This window comes from Marmota monax, unplaced genomic scaffold (assembly GCF_021218885.2).
Source record: "Marmota monax isolate L192 unplaced genomic scaffold, Marmota_monax_Labrador192_F-V1.1 WCK01_AAM20220418_F8-fsc00017, whole genome shotgun sequence".
In the NCBI taxonomy this organism is placed as follows: Eukaryota; Metazoa; Chordata; class Mammalia; order Rodentia; family Sciuridae; genus Marmota; species Marmota monax.
In genome coordinates this window covers 5,310,435-5,328,776 of record NW_026695241.1, presented here as the reverse complement: position 1 = coordinate 5,328,776, position 18,342 = coordinate 5,310,435, and the positions used below count along the sequence as shown (strand labels likewise).

The following is an 18,342-nucleotide window of genomic DNA, read 5'->3' as shown; positions in this document are numbered from 1 at the left end:
TCAAAAGACATAGACTAGATTAAAAAAGATTAGATTAGATTAAAAAACAAGACCTAACAATATGCTGTCTCCAAAAGACTCACCTCATAGGCAAAGACATCCACAGACTGCAGGTAAAAGGATGGGAAAAAATATATCATTCACATGCAACTTGAAAATAAAAAGGAGTTTCTATCCTCATATCAGATAAAGTGTCCTTCAAACCAAAGTTAATCAGAAGGCACAAAGAAGGACATTTCATACTGCTTAAGGGAACCATATGTCAACAAGACTTCACAATCATAAATATTTATGCCCAAACAATGCCCAAGCATCTACATATATCAAACAAACCTTTCTCAATTTCAAGAATCAAATAGATGACAACAAAATAATACTGGGTGACTTTAACATACCTCTCTCATGATTGAATAGATATTCCAAACAAAAACTAAAGAATCTATAGAATTAAAAAATACAATTGATAATTTAGACTTAGCAGACATATACTAAATACACTTTCTTTTCAGCAACACCCAGATCCATCTCTAAAATAGACCATGTTATGTAAGCTATTGCATATGTTGGCATATGATTGTAATATTATCTTAATATATTTTTAGTACCTGTAGGGTTGTTTTGATAGCTCCCTTTCCATTGATACTAATTTTTGTGTTCTTGCTTTTTCTTGATAAGACTTGTTAGATTTTTATCAGCTTTTAATTGCATTATTTCTTTTTCTATTTAATATAATTCTCTTCCTACTCTTATTTTTTCCTTTCTACTACTGAATTTGAAAATAATTCGATTGTTAATCTAGCTTATTTCTTAGTACTGGTTCATTCCAGAGATTTTGATATCTTAAGCATTTATTATCACTTATTCAAAGGACTTTTTACTTACTTTTCTTGTGCTTTCTTCTTTGATCTATGAGATATTTATAAGTGTGCTGTTTAATTTTGAAATAGTTAAGATGTGGGTGTGGGTTTTATATATCTTAAGGAGATTGATTTCTTTTTTTAATTTTTTTTTTTTTTTTTTTTTTTTTTTTTAGTTTTCAGTGGACACAACATCTTTGTTTGTATGTGGTGCTGAGGATCGAACCCAGGCCGCACGCATGCCAGGCAAGCGCGCTACCCCTTGAGCCACATCCCCAGCCCAAGGAGATTGATTTCTAATGTAATAAATCATGCAGGAAACACACTCTACATGATTTTAAATTTTTAGGATTCCTCAAAGCTTATTAAATGACAAATATAGTCTATTCTTATCAATTTTCTACTTGTCACTTTTGTGTATAGTTCTCTATAAAAAACAAGTAGACCAACCTGGTTAATAATGTTGTTAAGCCTTCTATATCATTAATCCTTCCAGCAATGTGAGGAAGTTTAAAATTTCCTAATATGATGGGCTGGGGTTGTGGCTCAGTGGTACAGCACTTGCCTAGCATGTGTGAGGCATTGGGTTTGATTCTTAGCACTGCATATAAAAATAAAATAAATAAAATAAAGGTCCATCAACAACTAAAACATTATATTAAAAAATCTTCAAATATGATTGTGGATTGGTCTTCCTAGTTTTACTAATTTTTACTTCATGTATTTTGAAAGTTTTTATTAGGTACATACACATTTAGAATTGCTATAATTTCTTGCAGAAGTTACCCTATTATGTGTATGAAATGTTCCCCTTTATCTCTGAAAATACTTTTTCTTGAAATTTATTTAATATTTATAGCTCTAATTCAAATTTCTCCTGCTTACTTTTCACACATTTTGCTTTTAAACTATTGGTGTATTGATATTTAATGTGGAGAGCATATAGTTATTGTTTGCTTTTAACACATATTGAACATTTATACCTTTTAATCACAATACCTAGTTCATTATATTTAAAGTAATTAAGTATACTGTTGGGAAAAAAGAACACCTGACATGAAGGTCAGTGGAAAATAGGGAAAATAATAGGTTTGATGATGGAATATTTCTGGAAAACAGGTTTAATAGTCCTGCTGTCAGGCTCAGAGAGAAAATTCTTGAAATGGTTTTGAGGCAATTGTTGATCTTTCATTTATCATATGGTACACAGTAACAGATTTATTTTATTATTTGTTAACATTTTTTATTTTGCAGATAAAAATTCTGTCATCAGTAAAAACAAACTTAAAGCAAGAAAAAAAAAGTCATTGGCTCTTGCCAAAAGCTTAGAATTATTCCTGAGAATTCTGTATAAACTATCATACAATACTTTATGAAAGATGGCATTTCTGATACTCAAGGAACACACATTTCTGTAGATTAGCTTGATATGCTGATGTAAATGGCACTATGTTTCTAAAACCAGGGAATCATGCAAGATAACTTGGAGTGTATAAATGTATTTGACCTTGTAGGGTATCAAAGAAAAACTTAATTCTATTGGATCAAGAAAATTACTCAAAAAAGTAGCCTCAAAACTTAGAATCTAATAACCATCTAATTAAATGTGAGGCAAAACCACTAACTACCTGGATTGTATAAGTTTTTCATAATGCATATTATTGAATTTCTTGGTGTGTATAGTTTCCGGAGGTTCATCCAGAGGTACATAGGCAAAAAAGATCACTTCACTGAAGGAGAGAAACTGTGGTGCTAGTGCAGTGTTAAATCCCATATCAGGAGGCTGGAATTGGAGAAAAGAAAATATTGCACTTTAATTATTTTATGCTTCAATGATGACAAAATTCAAATAACAGATTTGTTTCCAGTTTACATCAAAACAATACTGTTTTACTTATCAATTGGAGTAATATTTCAATATGATCTGTTTAGATATCTATGTATGTGCACGGGAAAATGTATTTTCCTCTTTGAGGAGGAAAAGGAATTCCTATGACTAAGACTCAGTTTAAGATTCCTGTGCCCTTTGTAAATGGTCATGGTGGTGAGGAACACAGAGACTTACTTATTTTCTATTGTGTGTGTGAGGAGTCAGGAGATGCAGATTTTAGACTTTCAATTTTGGGGTTTTATTTAGGAAATGGCCTGTGAAGTGCCTTGTTAGTCCTCCCTTGAAGGCTGCTGCTTCCAGTCTCATGCCAGAGACTCCATAGCAGAGTTTTATTTTGTTTTATGGTGCTAAGGATTGAACCCAGGGCCTCACACATTCTAGGCAAGTGTTTTACCACTGAGCTACATCCCCAACATCATGCTGGAGACTGCATGACTCCTGACTCTGTATACTGATGGCATGTGCCTTGCTCACTACCTCTGAGTCACGGATTCTCCTGGCAGTCACCAAAGGCACATTCATCCTACTTTTCTGACCTCTAGCTCTTCTTTCAACACATTTTTCTTTAGCTTTGAGAACTTTTAGGGGTGAGAAGAGACAGGTTCCAAGGAGATGTTAGAGCTGATTTTGTTGCTAGGAGACAAGAAGTGGGTAGTAGGTAGTGCAGATTGTTTTGGGCACACCCCCCAGATAGTGCATCCAAGACCTTTTTTATGTTATGCTTTATCCCCAGTTTCTGAATTTTGAGGACCCACTGAGAAGGGAAGAGAACGGGAAATAGAGTGGCTAAAAGGACAGGCTACTGTCCCACTCGTCTTTCTTCTTCCATGATAACCCTGCCCTCTTATTTTCCTAATGCTAACACAGAAAGGAGCTCTTGTCCTCTTCACAGATTACATGACATGGAGGGAGCCAGTTGCCTGGGATAGAAGCCTAATTCCAATAACTAGTCAGCTGTGCAATTTGGGTTACTTATGTGTTCTCTCTGTGCCTCACTTTCTTCATAATTAAAATGGGGGGATTAGTTTTTAATGTAGGCACTCAATGCTACAAATTTTCCTCTTAGGACTGCTTTCATACTGTCCAAGAGACTTTGATATATTGTATTTCTGTTCTTTTGTTTTTAAGAATTTCTTGATTTTTACTTTCATTTCTTCTTTGATTCATTCTTCATTTAAGAAGTCTTGTTCTATCTCCATGTGTTCATGTAGTTTATATTGTTTTCCTTGCTGTTGAGTTCTAGTTTCATTCCCTTGTGATCTTGTAGGATGCATGAGATTGTATCAATTTGTATTTGCTATTGTTTTTTTTTGTTTTTTCTCTGTGACCTAGAATATGGTCTATTTTGGAAAAAGTTCCATGTGCTGCTGATAAGGAGATAAATTTAGCTGTCTTAGGGTGAAATATTTTGTAGATGTCTGTTAGGTTCATTTGACTTATAGTGTTATTTAAATTGGAGATATTTTTATTGATTTTATGTTTTGATGATCTGTCTATTGGTGATAAGGGTATGTTAAAATCACCCAGTATTATGATGTTGGGTCTATCTGGGATTTAATGTTATGGATTTTAAAAAAATGTAATTGGATATGCTGACATTTGGGGCATAAATGTTTACCATCATTATATCTTCTTGTTGGATTGTTCCCTTTACCAGGATGTAGTGGCCTCCTTTGTCTCTTCTGATTAATTTTTGCTTGAAATCTGCTTTGTCAGATATGAGCATAGCTATTCCTGCTTGTTTTCAGGGCATGTATATGTAGAATATTTTTTTCATCTTTTTACCTTCAGCCTGTGAGTGTCTTGGCCTATCAAATGAGTCTCTTATAAACAGCATATAGTTGGATCTTGTTCTTTTTTGATCCATTCTGCTAATCTGTGTCTTTTAAAAGGGGGTTGAGACCACTAACATTCAGTGTTAGTGTGTATAGGTGTTTGTGGTTTTCTGCCATTTTGATTTTTTTTGCTATATTTAATACAGTTTTGAGTCTCATTTAGTGGATTACTCCTCTATTGATCTTCCTCTGTTGGGGAGCTTTGGGATTTCTTTTTTTGTTCCTCTGTGTGCGGTTCATCTTTGAGTATCCTTTGTAGTCCTGACTTGGATGTTCATGAATTCTTTTAGTTCATTCTTATCATGGAAAGTTTTTATTTTCCCCTTGAATTTGAAACTGATCTCTGTTAGGTACAGTAACCTTGGGTGGGAGTTGTTTTCTTTTAGAGCTTATAATATCTCATTCCAGATCCTTTATTTTAGGGTCTGGATTGAGAAATCAGAAGTGCATCTTATTGGTTTGCCTCTAAATGTGAGCTGATGTTTTTCTCTTGTAGTTTTTAGTATTCTTTCCTTATTTTCTATGTTAGGCATTTTGATTATGATATGTCTTGGAGAGTGTCTCATTTGAATATGTTTATTTGAGGTCCTACAAGTCTCTGGTCTGTCTCATTTCTAATATGGGAGAAGTTTTCTGAACTATTCTCATTGAAGATGTTCTTAATGCCGTTAGCTTATATTTCCATGTTTTCTTCTATCATATGTGGAAGCTAGAGTAAAATAAAGGAAAGGGGGAGGGAAGGATAGGATATAATAAAGATAAAGGGAGTATCAGTAATGTAGAAGAAGGATATCAAGAGGTAGCATGGAGGGATGGGAAAGGGGAGGCAATACATAATAAATTCTTTAAAAATCGTGTTATGGGCATATACAAATATACTACAGGGAATTTCACCTTTATGTATAAGTAAAAAGAACCAATCAAATATAAATAAATAGACAAGTGAAAGGAAGTCTAGTGAAGTTGAGGAAGCGGAACAGGGGATAGGGGGACAGAAAAGAGGAGGGAAAAGGGGGAATCAGGAACTGATGAATGTATAACTAGGAAATTCTAATAAGAAAAGGAAGACTGGAGAAGTTACCACAGTGGTGTAGGAGACTGTGCACCCTTACTCTAATTGGAGAACCCAGGCCCTTTGTAGATCTAGCAAAGTCTGGAACAAGATTCAGAGGAGTTTCTGTGCAAATATGTAACAACTAATCCCACCATTATGTGGAATTATAATGCACCAATAAAAATATGAAAAAATAAAATGGGAAATGTAATATTTACAACTACAAATATTTTTTTCCAGAGTACACATGGGGTGTTGTTAAATATAAGTTCCTCAAACTTGTTCTGAATATAAAAATCCTTATAGGCTTTTCATTTTAATAATTTAAACTTTTATATATAAAATGAAAAATTGTGAAATCAGTAAAACATTGAGGAAACTGCTCTTTTGGTTAGTTCTACTCTCTTGCCACATTGTTCACTTTGTAAAAATGTAGAATTCATTCCCCAATTCAGGTAAACAAACATGAAGTCATGTAGTGGCATCTCATCTCACCAAGAAGCTCCCTCCCTCACTTTAATATATATATTAGACAGGGGATGTTAAAACACTATCCTTTTAACTTTAGTCTTAGCCTGGTAATTGGAATAATCTTTTACAACAAATTGTCCTTTGTTACTATTGTCCTTTAAGCCAAAGGGCAGGTTTTATTAAACCCAGTCAAAAATCCAAAAATTTGCTGACATACTGATGAGTGTCTGAATTTTAAAATTCAGACAATGAGAAAAGGAGAGAGTGAGAAATAGGCTAAAAGTTCATTTTCATAACAGTATGCCCAATGATGAATTCTTAGGACTATATACTTTCACAGGTAGCATATTACACATTAGAGTTATTTTGAAAATCTTTATGTTGTGCAATCTGTGAAGAGGATGAGAGGGCCTTTCTTCATTGGCAGTAGGAAAATAAGAAGCTAGAGGAAAAGGGATTAATATGGAAGAGGAAAGATGAGCTAGAATTCGTTTCTTCGAGGCTAACCTTGAGAGGTAGAGAATCAACCCCACATGGGCCTGGTTTGAGAGTAACAGATCAGGTTTAAAAGATCTGGTGTTTTCTGTTGTGAAGACAATTGCATGCAGGTATCCTGGGTGGAGCTGAAGCTATTAAAGCCCTGTGTGGGACTTGGAGAGCGTCTGGAAATGTTCTATGCGGATATGGACATTTTTCCTTTAGTTAAATAGAGAAAAGTACATTAATAAGAGTTTGTCCCAAGGAAAATATGTCCCCATTTTCCCAGTTTTCTGTGTAATGAATGTGGAATCTATTCTTAAAACAAGACAAACCATTTCAACACATTATATAACTGACCTGTCCAAAAATACTTCTAGAATTTCCAAAGCCTTCAAATACCCCACCATCTTCAGAGTGATCTGGAGTCAGTTTATGTATGAATCCCAAGTGATCATAGTATAACGCGAAGACTTTATTTTTAATAGTTCCAATTTCACTATATATTCCTAATCCTATTAGGAAATAAACAGAAGTCTCTTGATATTGATATGTTACAACTAGAAAAAAATTAATATCATACCTAGTGAAAATATCTTCACTTAAATTAAGGAGAATAGTAGGGCTCTGAGTGCCTGAGTCTGTAATACACGTGTTAGTCTGGTTAAGTCCCAGAAAGTCTTTTTCTAAGCTCCATGTAAAAAAGAACCTCTTCACTGATAAGGGGATGTTTAATTAAGGAATCTAAAGGAAAGGAGTTTAGTTCCACCTGTAGTGTTTTCTGTTCCTGAAACCAGCAAATCAGATTCCCCAACAGATAGACCTGGTGAGAAAACAACCCTTAGGATGGGAAGGCCAATTCCATAATGACCATGGGTCATCATGTAGACCTGAATTAAGTGTCTCATGCTTCTCTTTAGGCACCATGTCAGAAATCTGGTTGTAAGCAGCATTCACTTAGCCAAAGAGACACTGGTCTGGATGAAGACAGAGTCCTTTTCCTGGATGGAACTAGAATAAAAGTTTACAGCTGAGAAAGGCTGACTTCTGCACACCATTCTTGACTTAGGCCCTATTGGCTCCTTTTCATGTTCCTGACTCTTAAACACTGGAGCACCCCAGGATTCAGTTCCTAGATTTCTTCTTAGACTAGGAAGATGTCATCTAGTTTTAGGACTTTTTAAATCCTTCTTTATGTGGATGATCCCTAAATATGTCTTACATCTAGTTCTCTTCCCTGAAGTCCAGGCTGATAATATCTAAGTGCTTACCAACAGCTCCAGATCATTATTGGTTGGGCATCTTAAACTGAACTTGTTCCAAACAGAATTCCTAATCCTCACACAAACCTCCCTCACCCTCAGCCTTCTCCATCCTCAGGTTTCCTTCTGCAACTGCATTATTACTGTCCATCAGTCCAAAAACCTTGGTGTCATTCTTAATTCTTCTCTTTCTTTCAGACCCTACATATATCTAATCTACGGGCAAATCTATTGACTCTAGCCTCATATATACAATTGCTCCTCAATTTGTGCTGGGCTTATATCATGAGAAACCCCTCATAAGATTGAAAATACCATAAGTAAAAAATGCATTTTATATATCTAACCTTCCAACGATCCTAGCTTAGCCACACAGCACACAGTAGAGCTTTAGTTGCTTCCTCAAGACTGACTGTGCCAAGCGGTGGCTGTGGGAGCCACATTGAGTAACCAGGCCTTCCAGTCCTGATGCACCATGGGGATCTGAAAGATCACTGTAGTCTGGCACGGTAGTACCATGACTCATGACTCGGTTTTGCCCCCCTCCACCTTCGGATAGTAAGGAGGTTCTCTTTGTAGGGCGTGCCCCTAGGTTTGAGTTTCACTCACCTGTTTCCTCATAGTCCTGCCTCTTCTGACCTTTTTTGGATAGAACTTTCTAAGAACAAGAGTCCTCCCAATAAAAACTCACTTCTGAACATGTTCCCTCTCTCTTGTCAGCCTCTTGTGACTTTCTCTAGCTCTCCCTTTTGGGGAGCCTGAGGCCGAGAGCTGGGGAAGCTGTCCTGAAGCTTGTGTAAAGGTAAATTGTGTCTGTGTTTTATTTGGTGTCCAGCAATCTTAGATCAGCTGCCCACACTAGTTGGAGGCAGCAGGTGGCTCCTGGAATTTGCCTAATATTGCAAGAGGGTACTTCCTACTGAGTATTGCTAGGCCAGAAAAAGATCAAAATTCAAATCCCAAAGAATGGATACTACTGAAAGTGTACCACTTTCTTGCAATCTGTAAAGTTGAAAAAATGTAATTTGAACCATCGTAAACCAAGGACCACCTGAATATAGAATCTAACCACTTCCTTCCATGGTCACCATCATCAATCACCTTGTATAAGCCACATCATCTTTCTTGTGCCTCCTAACTGGTTTCCATGTTCTGCCTGTAGCTCCCTTCAGACTATTCTCAAAAAAGGAACCAAAATAAGACCTAAAAAATGCTAAGGCACGACACCTGCTTTCCTAATGGAAACTCCCAATGGCTTTAATCTCTCTCTGATGAAAAGCTAAAGTCCTTACAATGCCCTTCAAGGGCCACCATGATCTGAATTCTGGTGACCCCTCTGAACTTATCTTCTATGATTTTCTGGGCTGCTTCCTCTTCCAGACTAACTTCAGGTTATCAATGACCACAAATGCATCATCTGTCACATGGACAGCTTTGTTTCTTCCACTCCAATCTTAAACTTTTTACATATTGTCCTCAACTTTCTAGGTTAATCTGTACCTCTAAAACAATGATAGACATAAGTGGTGGTAGAATGTTTCCCTATTTTGTTCCTCATTATAAGCTAAAAGTTTTTAATGTGTTTCTATGAAATCTGACTATATAAATGCTATATTTTCCCCACCCCCAGATACTCTTAATGAAGAAGTAATTTTCTTTCTATTCTCGGGCTGCTAACATATTTTGCTTTTAATTTTTTTTAGTTGTAGATGGACACAATACCTTTATTTTATTTATTAGTTTTTATGTGGTGCTGAGGATCAAATCCAGTACTTCACACATGCTAGGTAAGTGCTCTACCACTGAGCTGCAACAGAAGCTCCATATTTTGGGTTTTAATCATAAATAATTAAAATTGATCATTTGGATCAAATTTTAAGTTTCATCAAATATTTTTCTGTACTTATTCATAGAGTTTTTTCCTCCTGTAATCTGCAACAGTGTCACACTGGTTAATTTTCTAATGTGAAACCATTATTGAATCCTGATGTAAATCCAACAAGGTCATTATGTAATATTTTCATATATTGCTGAGTTTAATTAATAGTTTCTTCAGGATTTTTGCATCAATGTTCTAAAAGTTGTTAAAATTTTTGATTTATGATTTGGCTTTGATATTGTATTTTTCATTACCAAAAGATGCATTTTATATTTTTAAGTTAGTAGAGCCACTTTTTATCATTTTCTATCCTATGCGGATATTCTTGCACTGCCTTTTATTTTGTGAGACATAGTAACTACATTAAAAAAAAACTCTGTCTAGTAATATGAATAGTCTTTTTAATTTTTTTTTGGCGGGGGGGGTCTGTTTTTTCTATTTTTACTGCCCTGTGTTATTCATGGTACTCTATTTCCTTTATAGTGGTTGCTTTTTACTGTCTCTACTAGTCACTATCTTTGAAAAAACCTTGGAGGTTAAAGATGATATCGTCCCCCTGTGAAGATTTGTGCTGCTTTGCCCAGGTGCTTGGGCGTAGTATCAGAAACAAAATCTCAGCTTTTGCTTGAGCACCCAGACAATGCAATCTGAGGCTTTAAGTCTTACAGAGACCTTTCAATGGCCACAACTTCTCACATAGTGTTTTTGTTTCTTTTTTTCCCTACTTGCTTAACAATAAGATAACCTTGCTGAATTCCTTGGGGATGCATGTGAGAGTGTTTAAATTTACTTCTGGTTCATCCTTATTCTGAGTAGAGCCCTTCAGTATTCTGGCTCATGATGGATGCCATCTATCATTCTCACCACCTCGAATAGACTCTGGGCCATAATTCTTCACTTGTCTAACCAATGTTTTTTTTTTTTTACAGTGCTGGGGATCAAACCCAGGGCTTTGTATGTGCTAGCCAAGTGTTCTACTGCTGAGCTAAGCCCCAGACTTACATATATTTCAAAAGTACTTCTTAATTCTTCTATATGGAATGTTCCCTTATACTCTCACCTTGACCTTCATGTATTAAAGATTAACATTATTAATTTAAAATTTCTTATACAATAGCACTTTATTTAATCTTTCTAGTATTCCTTATAATTCGAACTTATATAATATATTATTTTAGAACATTGACTCAATGATGATGAATTTTTACTGTTGATATTTTATCACACAAAGAAGTACAATGTTTATTCAACATTTTTGGTCTAAAAATGTTTCTTTGAATGCTAAGATTACTAGCTATGCTTTTCTTCTCAATTTAATTGGCATGTTTTTTTTTTCAAGTCTTGATGTTTATTCTTTTTTGCTTTAAGATATTTCTCTCTTGGCAACATATTTTGGGATTTTTTAAAGTCAAAGCAAGACTCTGCCTTTAAAGGAGAAATACACATTATCCTTGGAGATATGCCGGGCTTGCTCCCTCCTCTTCTTCAGGTCTCTTCACACTGCTTTATTAAAAAGGCAAACTGGGCCAGAGCACTCCCTCACAGCTACATGCCCTAGACCCCACCAGCACTTCCTTACCTTTCCTGTTTTCTTTTGTAGCATTTATCTCACATACAGACTATTTTTGTATATTTGTTAATTATTAATCTCTCCTGACCAGTACATATGTAAGATCCATGAGAAAAGGGATTGCATATTCCTGGTGAGTAGAACAGTGCTGAGCATGTAAAAAGCACTCAATAAATGTTATTGAATAAGTGAACATTCAACAACTATGGTGAAAGTGAAAAACTGTGCTCCATTTGTGTACAATGAATCGAAGAGCATTCTACTGTCATGCACAACTGAGTAGAATATATAAATAAAAAAACCCATGATGATAACTATAGATCAGCTCTTCTTGGGGTTATTCTGTTTTATACTCTGTAAAATTTCTGCTTTGTTTTCTTTCTTCTTTTTCATGCTATTCTGTATGGGCTATTTTGTTTCCTTTTGTTTTTTAAGAGCATATAATACATTTTCATTTTTTAAATTTAAAACTAAAATTTTTATTTGAAAATTTAAATGTAAATACATTAAAAATCTATTTATGTTACAATAAAAGATTCAATGAAATTCCTAATTCCATGTTTACTTATACTCAGATAAGGAAATAGTATTGGGACTGCCTTTTAAGGATGTCAAACCCTTGGATTTTTTGCTTTAACTTTTTGTTTCATTCCTAATCTTTAAAATTTCTTGATTATTTATTGTGAGATTTTTTAGATTTTCACATTTTTATTTCTTGCAATAATAATACTCATAATTGTTTACTCAAAACATACATTGTCAGAGCTTTTTCTTACTGTCCAGTGGGCTTTCCTATAGTAAAACTTTGCTAATATAATTGATAAGGTTCAATATGCCATATTGCATCTATAACCACACTCATTTCACATTTTAACACCTAGGCAATTGGGACTTTTAATTGATGTATTTTAACAACCGTTTTCCACCAGGTGGCACTCATACCATGGTGGTTAACGTGTCACTTGCAAGCATAGTGGTCCATTGGTATTAGCAGGGTATTGGTTCCAGGACCCATCAGATAATCCAAATAGAAAGATGCTCAAGTCTGTTATATAAAATGGCAAATATTTGCATATACCCTATCTACATCCTCATGTATACTTTTAGTATAATCTCTAGATGATTTATAATAATACAATGTAAATGCTATGTAAATAGTTAAAATTGTGTTGTTTAGGGAATAATGACAAGAAAAAAAATCTGTACTCATTCAGTACAGATGCAAATTTTCCAGATATTTCTGATCCTCAGTTGGTTGAATCTATAAATGCAGAACCTACAGATCTGTAGGACTGGCTGACTTTCTCCCAGTTATTTGTACTGTCATCTCTGAGTTTCTTGAATCATTGGTTTATTGAAACTCAATACTGAGTTTATTGCTATTTAAAATGTCTTCAAAAATATTACATTATAATTTGGCATTGGAACAGTTATTGTGGGTGCAGCAAGAGAAGACAACAAAGTAAAAGAAAATTGCATGATGTTTTACTCCTGAGATACACACAAAAGGATTGTCTTATCATATCAAACAACAGCCAGGAGAAATAATGTCAGAGCAATTCATGCATCACTTAGAACTATGGAAAACATTGTATTAAAGATTTTATGTTAATTGGACAGAGTACCTCACAATCAAGGGACTCTTTAAGTTTGATGAAATAGAGTGTTTACAACATGTTTCTGTTGACTTTGCATATGAATAATGTGTTGGTTCCAAATTCTTTGGCAATACTATTTTTCTTTGAAGATTCTATAGGAGAACATTGGGTATTTATTGTTGCAACAGAATTCAAGGCTGGCTTCATTTTTGTTCCTTTTAAATTGATTTATGCTATGGTTTTGATCTGGAATGTTACCTAAAGTATCATGTATTAAAGACTATGGCCCAGTCTATGGTGCTATTGGAAGGAGTAGGAATGTCCCCTAAAGTATCATGTATTAAAAACTAATGCTCAGCCTATGGTGCTATTAAGAGGTGAAATCTTTTAAGATGTGGGGCCTGCTAGAATAGCCAAAGCAATCCTTAGCGAGAAAAGGGATGCAGAAGGCATCACAGTACCAGACTTTAAATTATTCTATAAAGCTATAGTAACAAAAATAGCATGGTATTGATATAAAAATAGACATGAAGACCAATAAACAGAATAGAAGACACAGAGACAAACCCACATAAACATAGTTGTCTCATAATAGACCAAGGTGCCGTAAACATACATTGGAGTAGCCTCTTCAAACAAATGATCCTGGGAAAACTGGAAATCCATATGTAGTAGAATGAAACCGAACTCCTATCTCTCACCCTGCACAAAACTCAACTCAAAGTGGATCAAGGACCTACGCATTAAAGCCTACTCTGAAGAAGAAGGAGGCCCAGCTCTCTACCATGTCAACTTAAGAACTGACTTCCTCAATAAGACTCCTAAAGCATAAGAATTAAATCAAGAATCAATAAATGGGATGGTATCAAACTAAAAATCTTCTTCACAGCAAAGGAAACAATTAAGAACATAATAGAGGGCCTGCTCAATGGGAGAAAATCATTATTACCTGCATCTCAGTTAGAGCATTAATCTCCAGGATACACAAAGAACTCAAGAACTTAACACCAAAAACCCCAAATAACCCCCAATAAATGGACAAAGGAACTGAACACTTCACAGAAGAAATATGATTGTTCAACAAATATATGAAAAAATGTTCAACAATCTCTGGCAATTAGAGAAATGCAAGTTAAAACTACACTGAGATTTCATCTCACTCTAATCAGAATGGCAATTATAAAGAATATGAGCAACAATAAATGTTGGTGAGGATGTGGAGAAAAAAGTTCACTCATATATTGTTGGTGGGACTGCAAACTGGTGCAACCATTATGGAAAGCAGTATGAAGATTCCTTAGAAAACTTGGAATGGAACCACCAGTTGACCCAGTTATTATACTCCTTAGTTTATACCCAAAGGACTTACAATCAGCATACTATAGTGCACAGCCACATCAATGTTTATAGCAGCTCAATTCACAATAACAAAGCTAAGGAACACACCTAGGTGCCCATCAACAGATGAATAGATAAAGAAACTGTGGTATATACACAACAAAATATTCCTCAGCCATAAAGAAGAATGAAATGATGACATGGTCGTGGTCTTGAAGGGGATTATTGGATCTCCCCCTCTTCCTCTCTCTTTATTTAGCAACCTGGTCATGCAGTTTTGCCATGTGCTGCCACTCTCAGATGCTAACTCACTACAGGCCCAAAAGGAATGGGCCAATCAATCATGGTCTGAAACCTCCAAAACTCTGAGGCAACCTTTTATTTTTATAAGCTAATAACCTCAAGTATTTGTTATAGTAACCAAAGCTGACTAACACAATCTGCATTTTCTATTTCAAATAATACAAAAAAGTGTTTTTGCTTATTTTATTGGTGTTTTCAGATTTTTTTTTAAATTAATGTCTTATTATTGATTCTGGTTTCCTTCCCTCTTCTTATTTTTAATATTCATTCATCCTTCCAGCCATTCATATCAGATGACTATCATGTGCCAGGAACTGTAGATGAATCAGAGAACTATGCAGGCACCATTTCCATTTATCACTGAAAATTTCTAAATTCGCAGTTCCAGAATCTTCACCATCTATATTTATCACGTTTGACTGTTTAGAATGTTTGCTTATTCTATATCTGGATATGCTTCTATGGTTTATATTTATAATCTGAAATAATTTATAATTTATATTGTCAATTTATTTTTCTTGCATGTTACTTTTACTTTTTTCAAAGTAACCTTGCTAAGTTGATTTTTATTTCAAAACACATGATGCCCAAGCAGTAACACGCTCATCTGGCATCCTGGGTTCGATCCTCAGCACTACATAAAAATAAAATAAAGATGTTGTGTCCACCGAAAACTAAAAAAATAAATATTAAAAAATTCTCTCTCTCTCTCTTTAAAAAACAAAACAAAACACATGATGCTTATTTTTTCTCTGACTATTCCTCCAGATCCATTCTTAGACTTTTTTTTCCCCTGTTTGGTGCACTGGAAGGTTGATCCCTGTGCTCTGATAGCACCTGACTTATGATTGTGTTTGGCAAGTGATAGGACTAGCAGGAGATAAGAAGGAGGAAACAGAAGATGAAGTCATTTTACCCCCCCTTTTCCCCTGGTTTAGTGATACAGTTCTAGCAGTAACTGTGAGCTTCCTACTTTTTACTTCTTATAATGTTGATCCTCTTTCATTCCAGCTTTGCTGGGGTTTAGGTCAGTCAGTCTGTGTGTCTTTCTATCATCTTACTCCTTTAGGTAAAGGAGCTAATGGCTTTCTTTCAGTGTCAATATCTTTGTTGGTTCCTTTAACTCTGTCTCCCCATTTTCAAATGATTCCTCTTTCAAAAGATTCTTCAAGTAAAATAACTGAGTAAAAGTGTATTTCCTGCCTGGTCCAAAATTGATATAATGTGTGGGTGTATACATATTTTTCTTTAGTATTAATAATATATAAACATATATATGTACATGTATATTTCATATACATGTATTATATATGTGTGTGTATATATACATATATTTATTCAGAAATGTTTCTAAGGAAATAGAACATAGAGGTGGGATTCTGGAACTGAGCTGCTCACATAGTTAATGAATGTACAGATGACCTCTTATGCCTGGTAGATATTGTGATACCAGTAATCCATAGCAAGCAAGGGTGTCACAATTACCCAGATTTTACTGGAAGGAGTATGGAGCAGAGTGTCTATGGAGCACAACTTTGTTAGTTTTTCTTTGCTATGACAAAATACCTGAGAAAGATCTATCAACTCAAAGGAGACAAAGGTTTTAGTTCATGGTCACTTAGCTCTGTTGGTTTTGTGCTTGTGGTGTGGTGAGACTTAACATCATGGCAGGGAGTGAATGGTGGAGGAAAGTGGGAGAGAGAGAGAGAGAGAGAGAGAGAGAGAGAGAGAGAGAGAGAGAGAGAGAGAGAGAATATGAATATGAATGGATGAATATGAATGGGAGAGAAAGGACCAAGATCTCAGTATGCCCTTGGATCCCAATAGGCCCACAGTGAACTACATCCTCCAACTAGGCCCACTTCCTAAAGTTTCTATCTCCTCTCAATAGCACCACAAGCTGGGGACAAAGCCTTTAACATATGAGCCTTTGGGGGACATTTAAGATTGAAACCATAACAGCAACACTTGAGGTGGTCAGTAGGGCAACTGCATTTGATTTCAATGACAACCGTTGCTTTTACAAAAATAGTAGGGGAGCATGTATTTTATGACTGTATCAGAGTTTACTGAGAGAAAAAATGCTTAGGACCTCAAATTTCCAATCTGAGGTCAGAATAGAGACCCTGGCACTGTAGTGAATTGAGGAAATGAGTCCAGGTTGTACCCAAATGAGGTGAAGCAAATGGGTGTGAAGAAGAGTTCACTTCCACAGTGTCAGAGCAAATGGGCTCTGACCAGTGCTGCACACTGTAGTTATGAACTAGATGAAAAAAAGGAGGAGAGGAGTAGGGATGGAACAACTGAAGGAAGAAAAGGGATAAAGAGGAAGAGATAGAATAGGGGAAGGCAAGAAGGGAGGGGGAAGAACTCACAGCATGTAAAAGATACAAAGAATTTAGTTGAGATAAACACATCCCAAGGTAGGAGGCAAAATCTCCTTTATATTTTCCATAAAGAACTTTAATAAATTCAACCAAAAACCTCAAAGATTCAATAATAAAATGACAAAATAAAATGAGAATGCAGATCATAGAGCTATAGAAATAAAATTGAGAACCATGTCACATTATTATTCTAGGCTCCTGGATTAGATAGCAAAATTCTACTTAGTTGAAAAGGAGTGGGTAATTGTTAGGTCAATTAATATTAACTCTTTCTTTTATTGTGTAAACAAACTGATAGGAACTATGTACACTTAATCAATGAAATCACAAGATTATCAAATTGGGAAGAGAGAGTGCAAAAATATCATTCACAGAACTCCATCTCTTATATTTATGTGATATTAGTTACATCCATTTAATCATCAAAAGTAAGCTAACATTGCCTAGTTTGGTGAAGTTGTTGTGAATATTAAATGAGATACCACTGTAACTTGCTAAGCACAATTGTGGCTTGGTAAGTAGCATCTATGGTTATTTGGCTTCTGGGAAAGTAAAACAGTACTGAAATTACAAATGAGAACATTGCATGCTGACCCTGCATTCTTTTTCTTCAAGGTTGTTCCCAGGATCCAATTTGTTTAGGTTCTACAAATCTAACACGCCTAACAGGGTTGAGAGTTTAGGATTAGTTGGTTAATAAAGCATGTTTTTAATATATATATTTTAATCTCTGGACCACATGTAGTGCTTACACCAATAGAAGAAAATTCCTCACCTGCTTTTGTCAAAAAAACTCTTCCACTTAGGCAAATAAAAGTAATATCTGAAGTATAATAACTGTGATAAGAGGTCTTTACAATATCATCATGAAAGTCAGCTAATAATCCAAAAGTGTTGCCACCATCCACTGAAAGCCAAATCTGTGGGAATAAAGACATAATAACCTCAGTAAAGAGCAGCCATTTGTATGCCTAATATTCCTATGTAAGCAAAGTCATGTAATCTTTCCCATACCCCCACAGACATACACATGCACATTTACATGTATATAGACTCCTTATTCATTAAGTCTACCTTCTAGTTTCATCCTACAGTCTGTGACAGTGTCTGTGGCAAACCGTCAGGCCTGCTTAGTATGGATGGTGAACATATGAAAAAACAAGGTTATTCCTATCCCTTCCCAAATGGAGTTCCTTTGTTTATAAAAAGATAGATGCTGGGTGTATTTGAATATGGGGAAAGGTGTTTATTCTATATTGACATGAAAGCTCATGTTCTAGGTATTTGACAAATACACATGCACACGTATTTTGTGGGAAGAGCCCCCTTGTTATTTAAAGGAGGGTATCCTGAAGTCTTAGAAGATCCCCAAATCACTAATTCCACTATATCCTCTAGATTCTCTATTTCCTCATCCTTA

General features: G+C 35.2%; 1 protein-coding gene across 1 annotated transcript in view; it reads right to left on the bottom strand.

Moving 5' to 3' along the window:
• Nucleotides 1-18,342, bottom strand: part of Catsperb (cation channel sperm associated auxiliary subunit beta) — a 125,060-nt gene that overhangs the window by 36,217 nt on the left and 70,501 nt on the right. The window contains exons 14-16 of the mRNA XM_046441118.1: nucleotides 17,698-17,842; nucleotides 6,946-7,100; nucleotides 2,486-2,640 (exon numbers count right to left, since the gene is read on the bottom strand). Of these exons, the coding sequence (XP_046297074.1) occupies nucleotides 2,486-2,640; nucleotides 6,946-7,100; nucleotides 17,698-17,842 (455 nt within the window). The remainder of the gene's footprint in view (nucleotides 1-2,485; nucleotides 2,641-6,945; nucleotides 7,101-17,697; nucleotides 17,843-18,342) is intronic.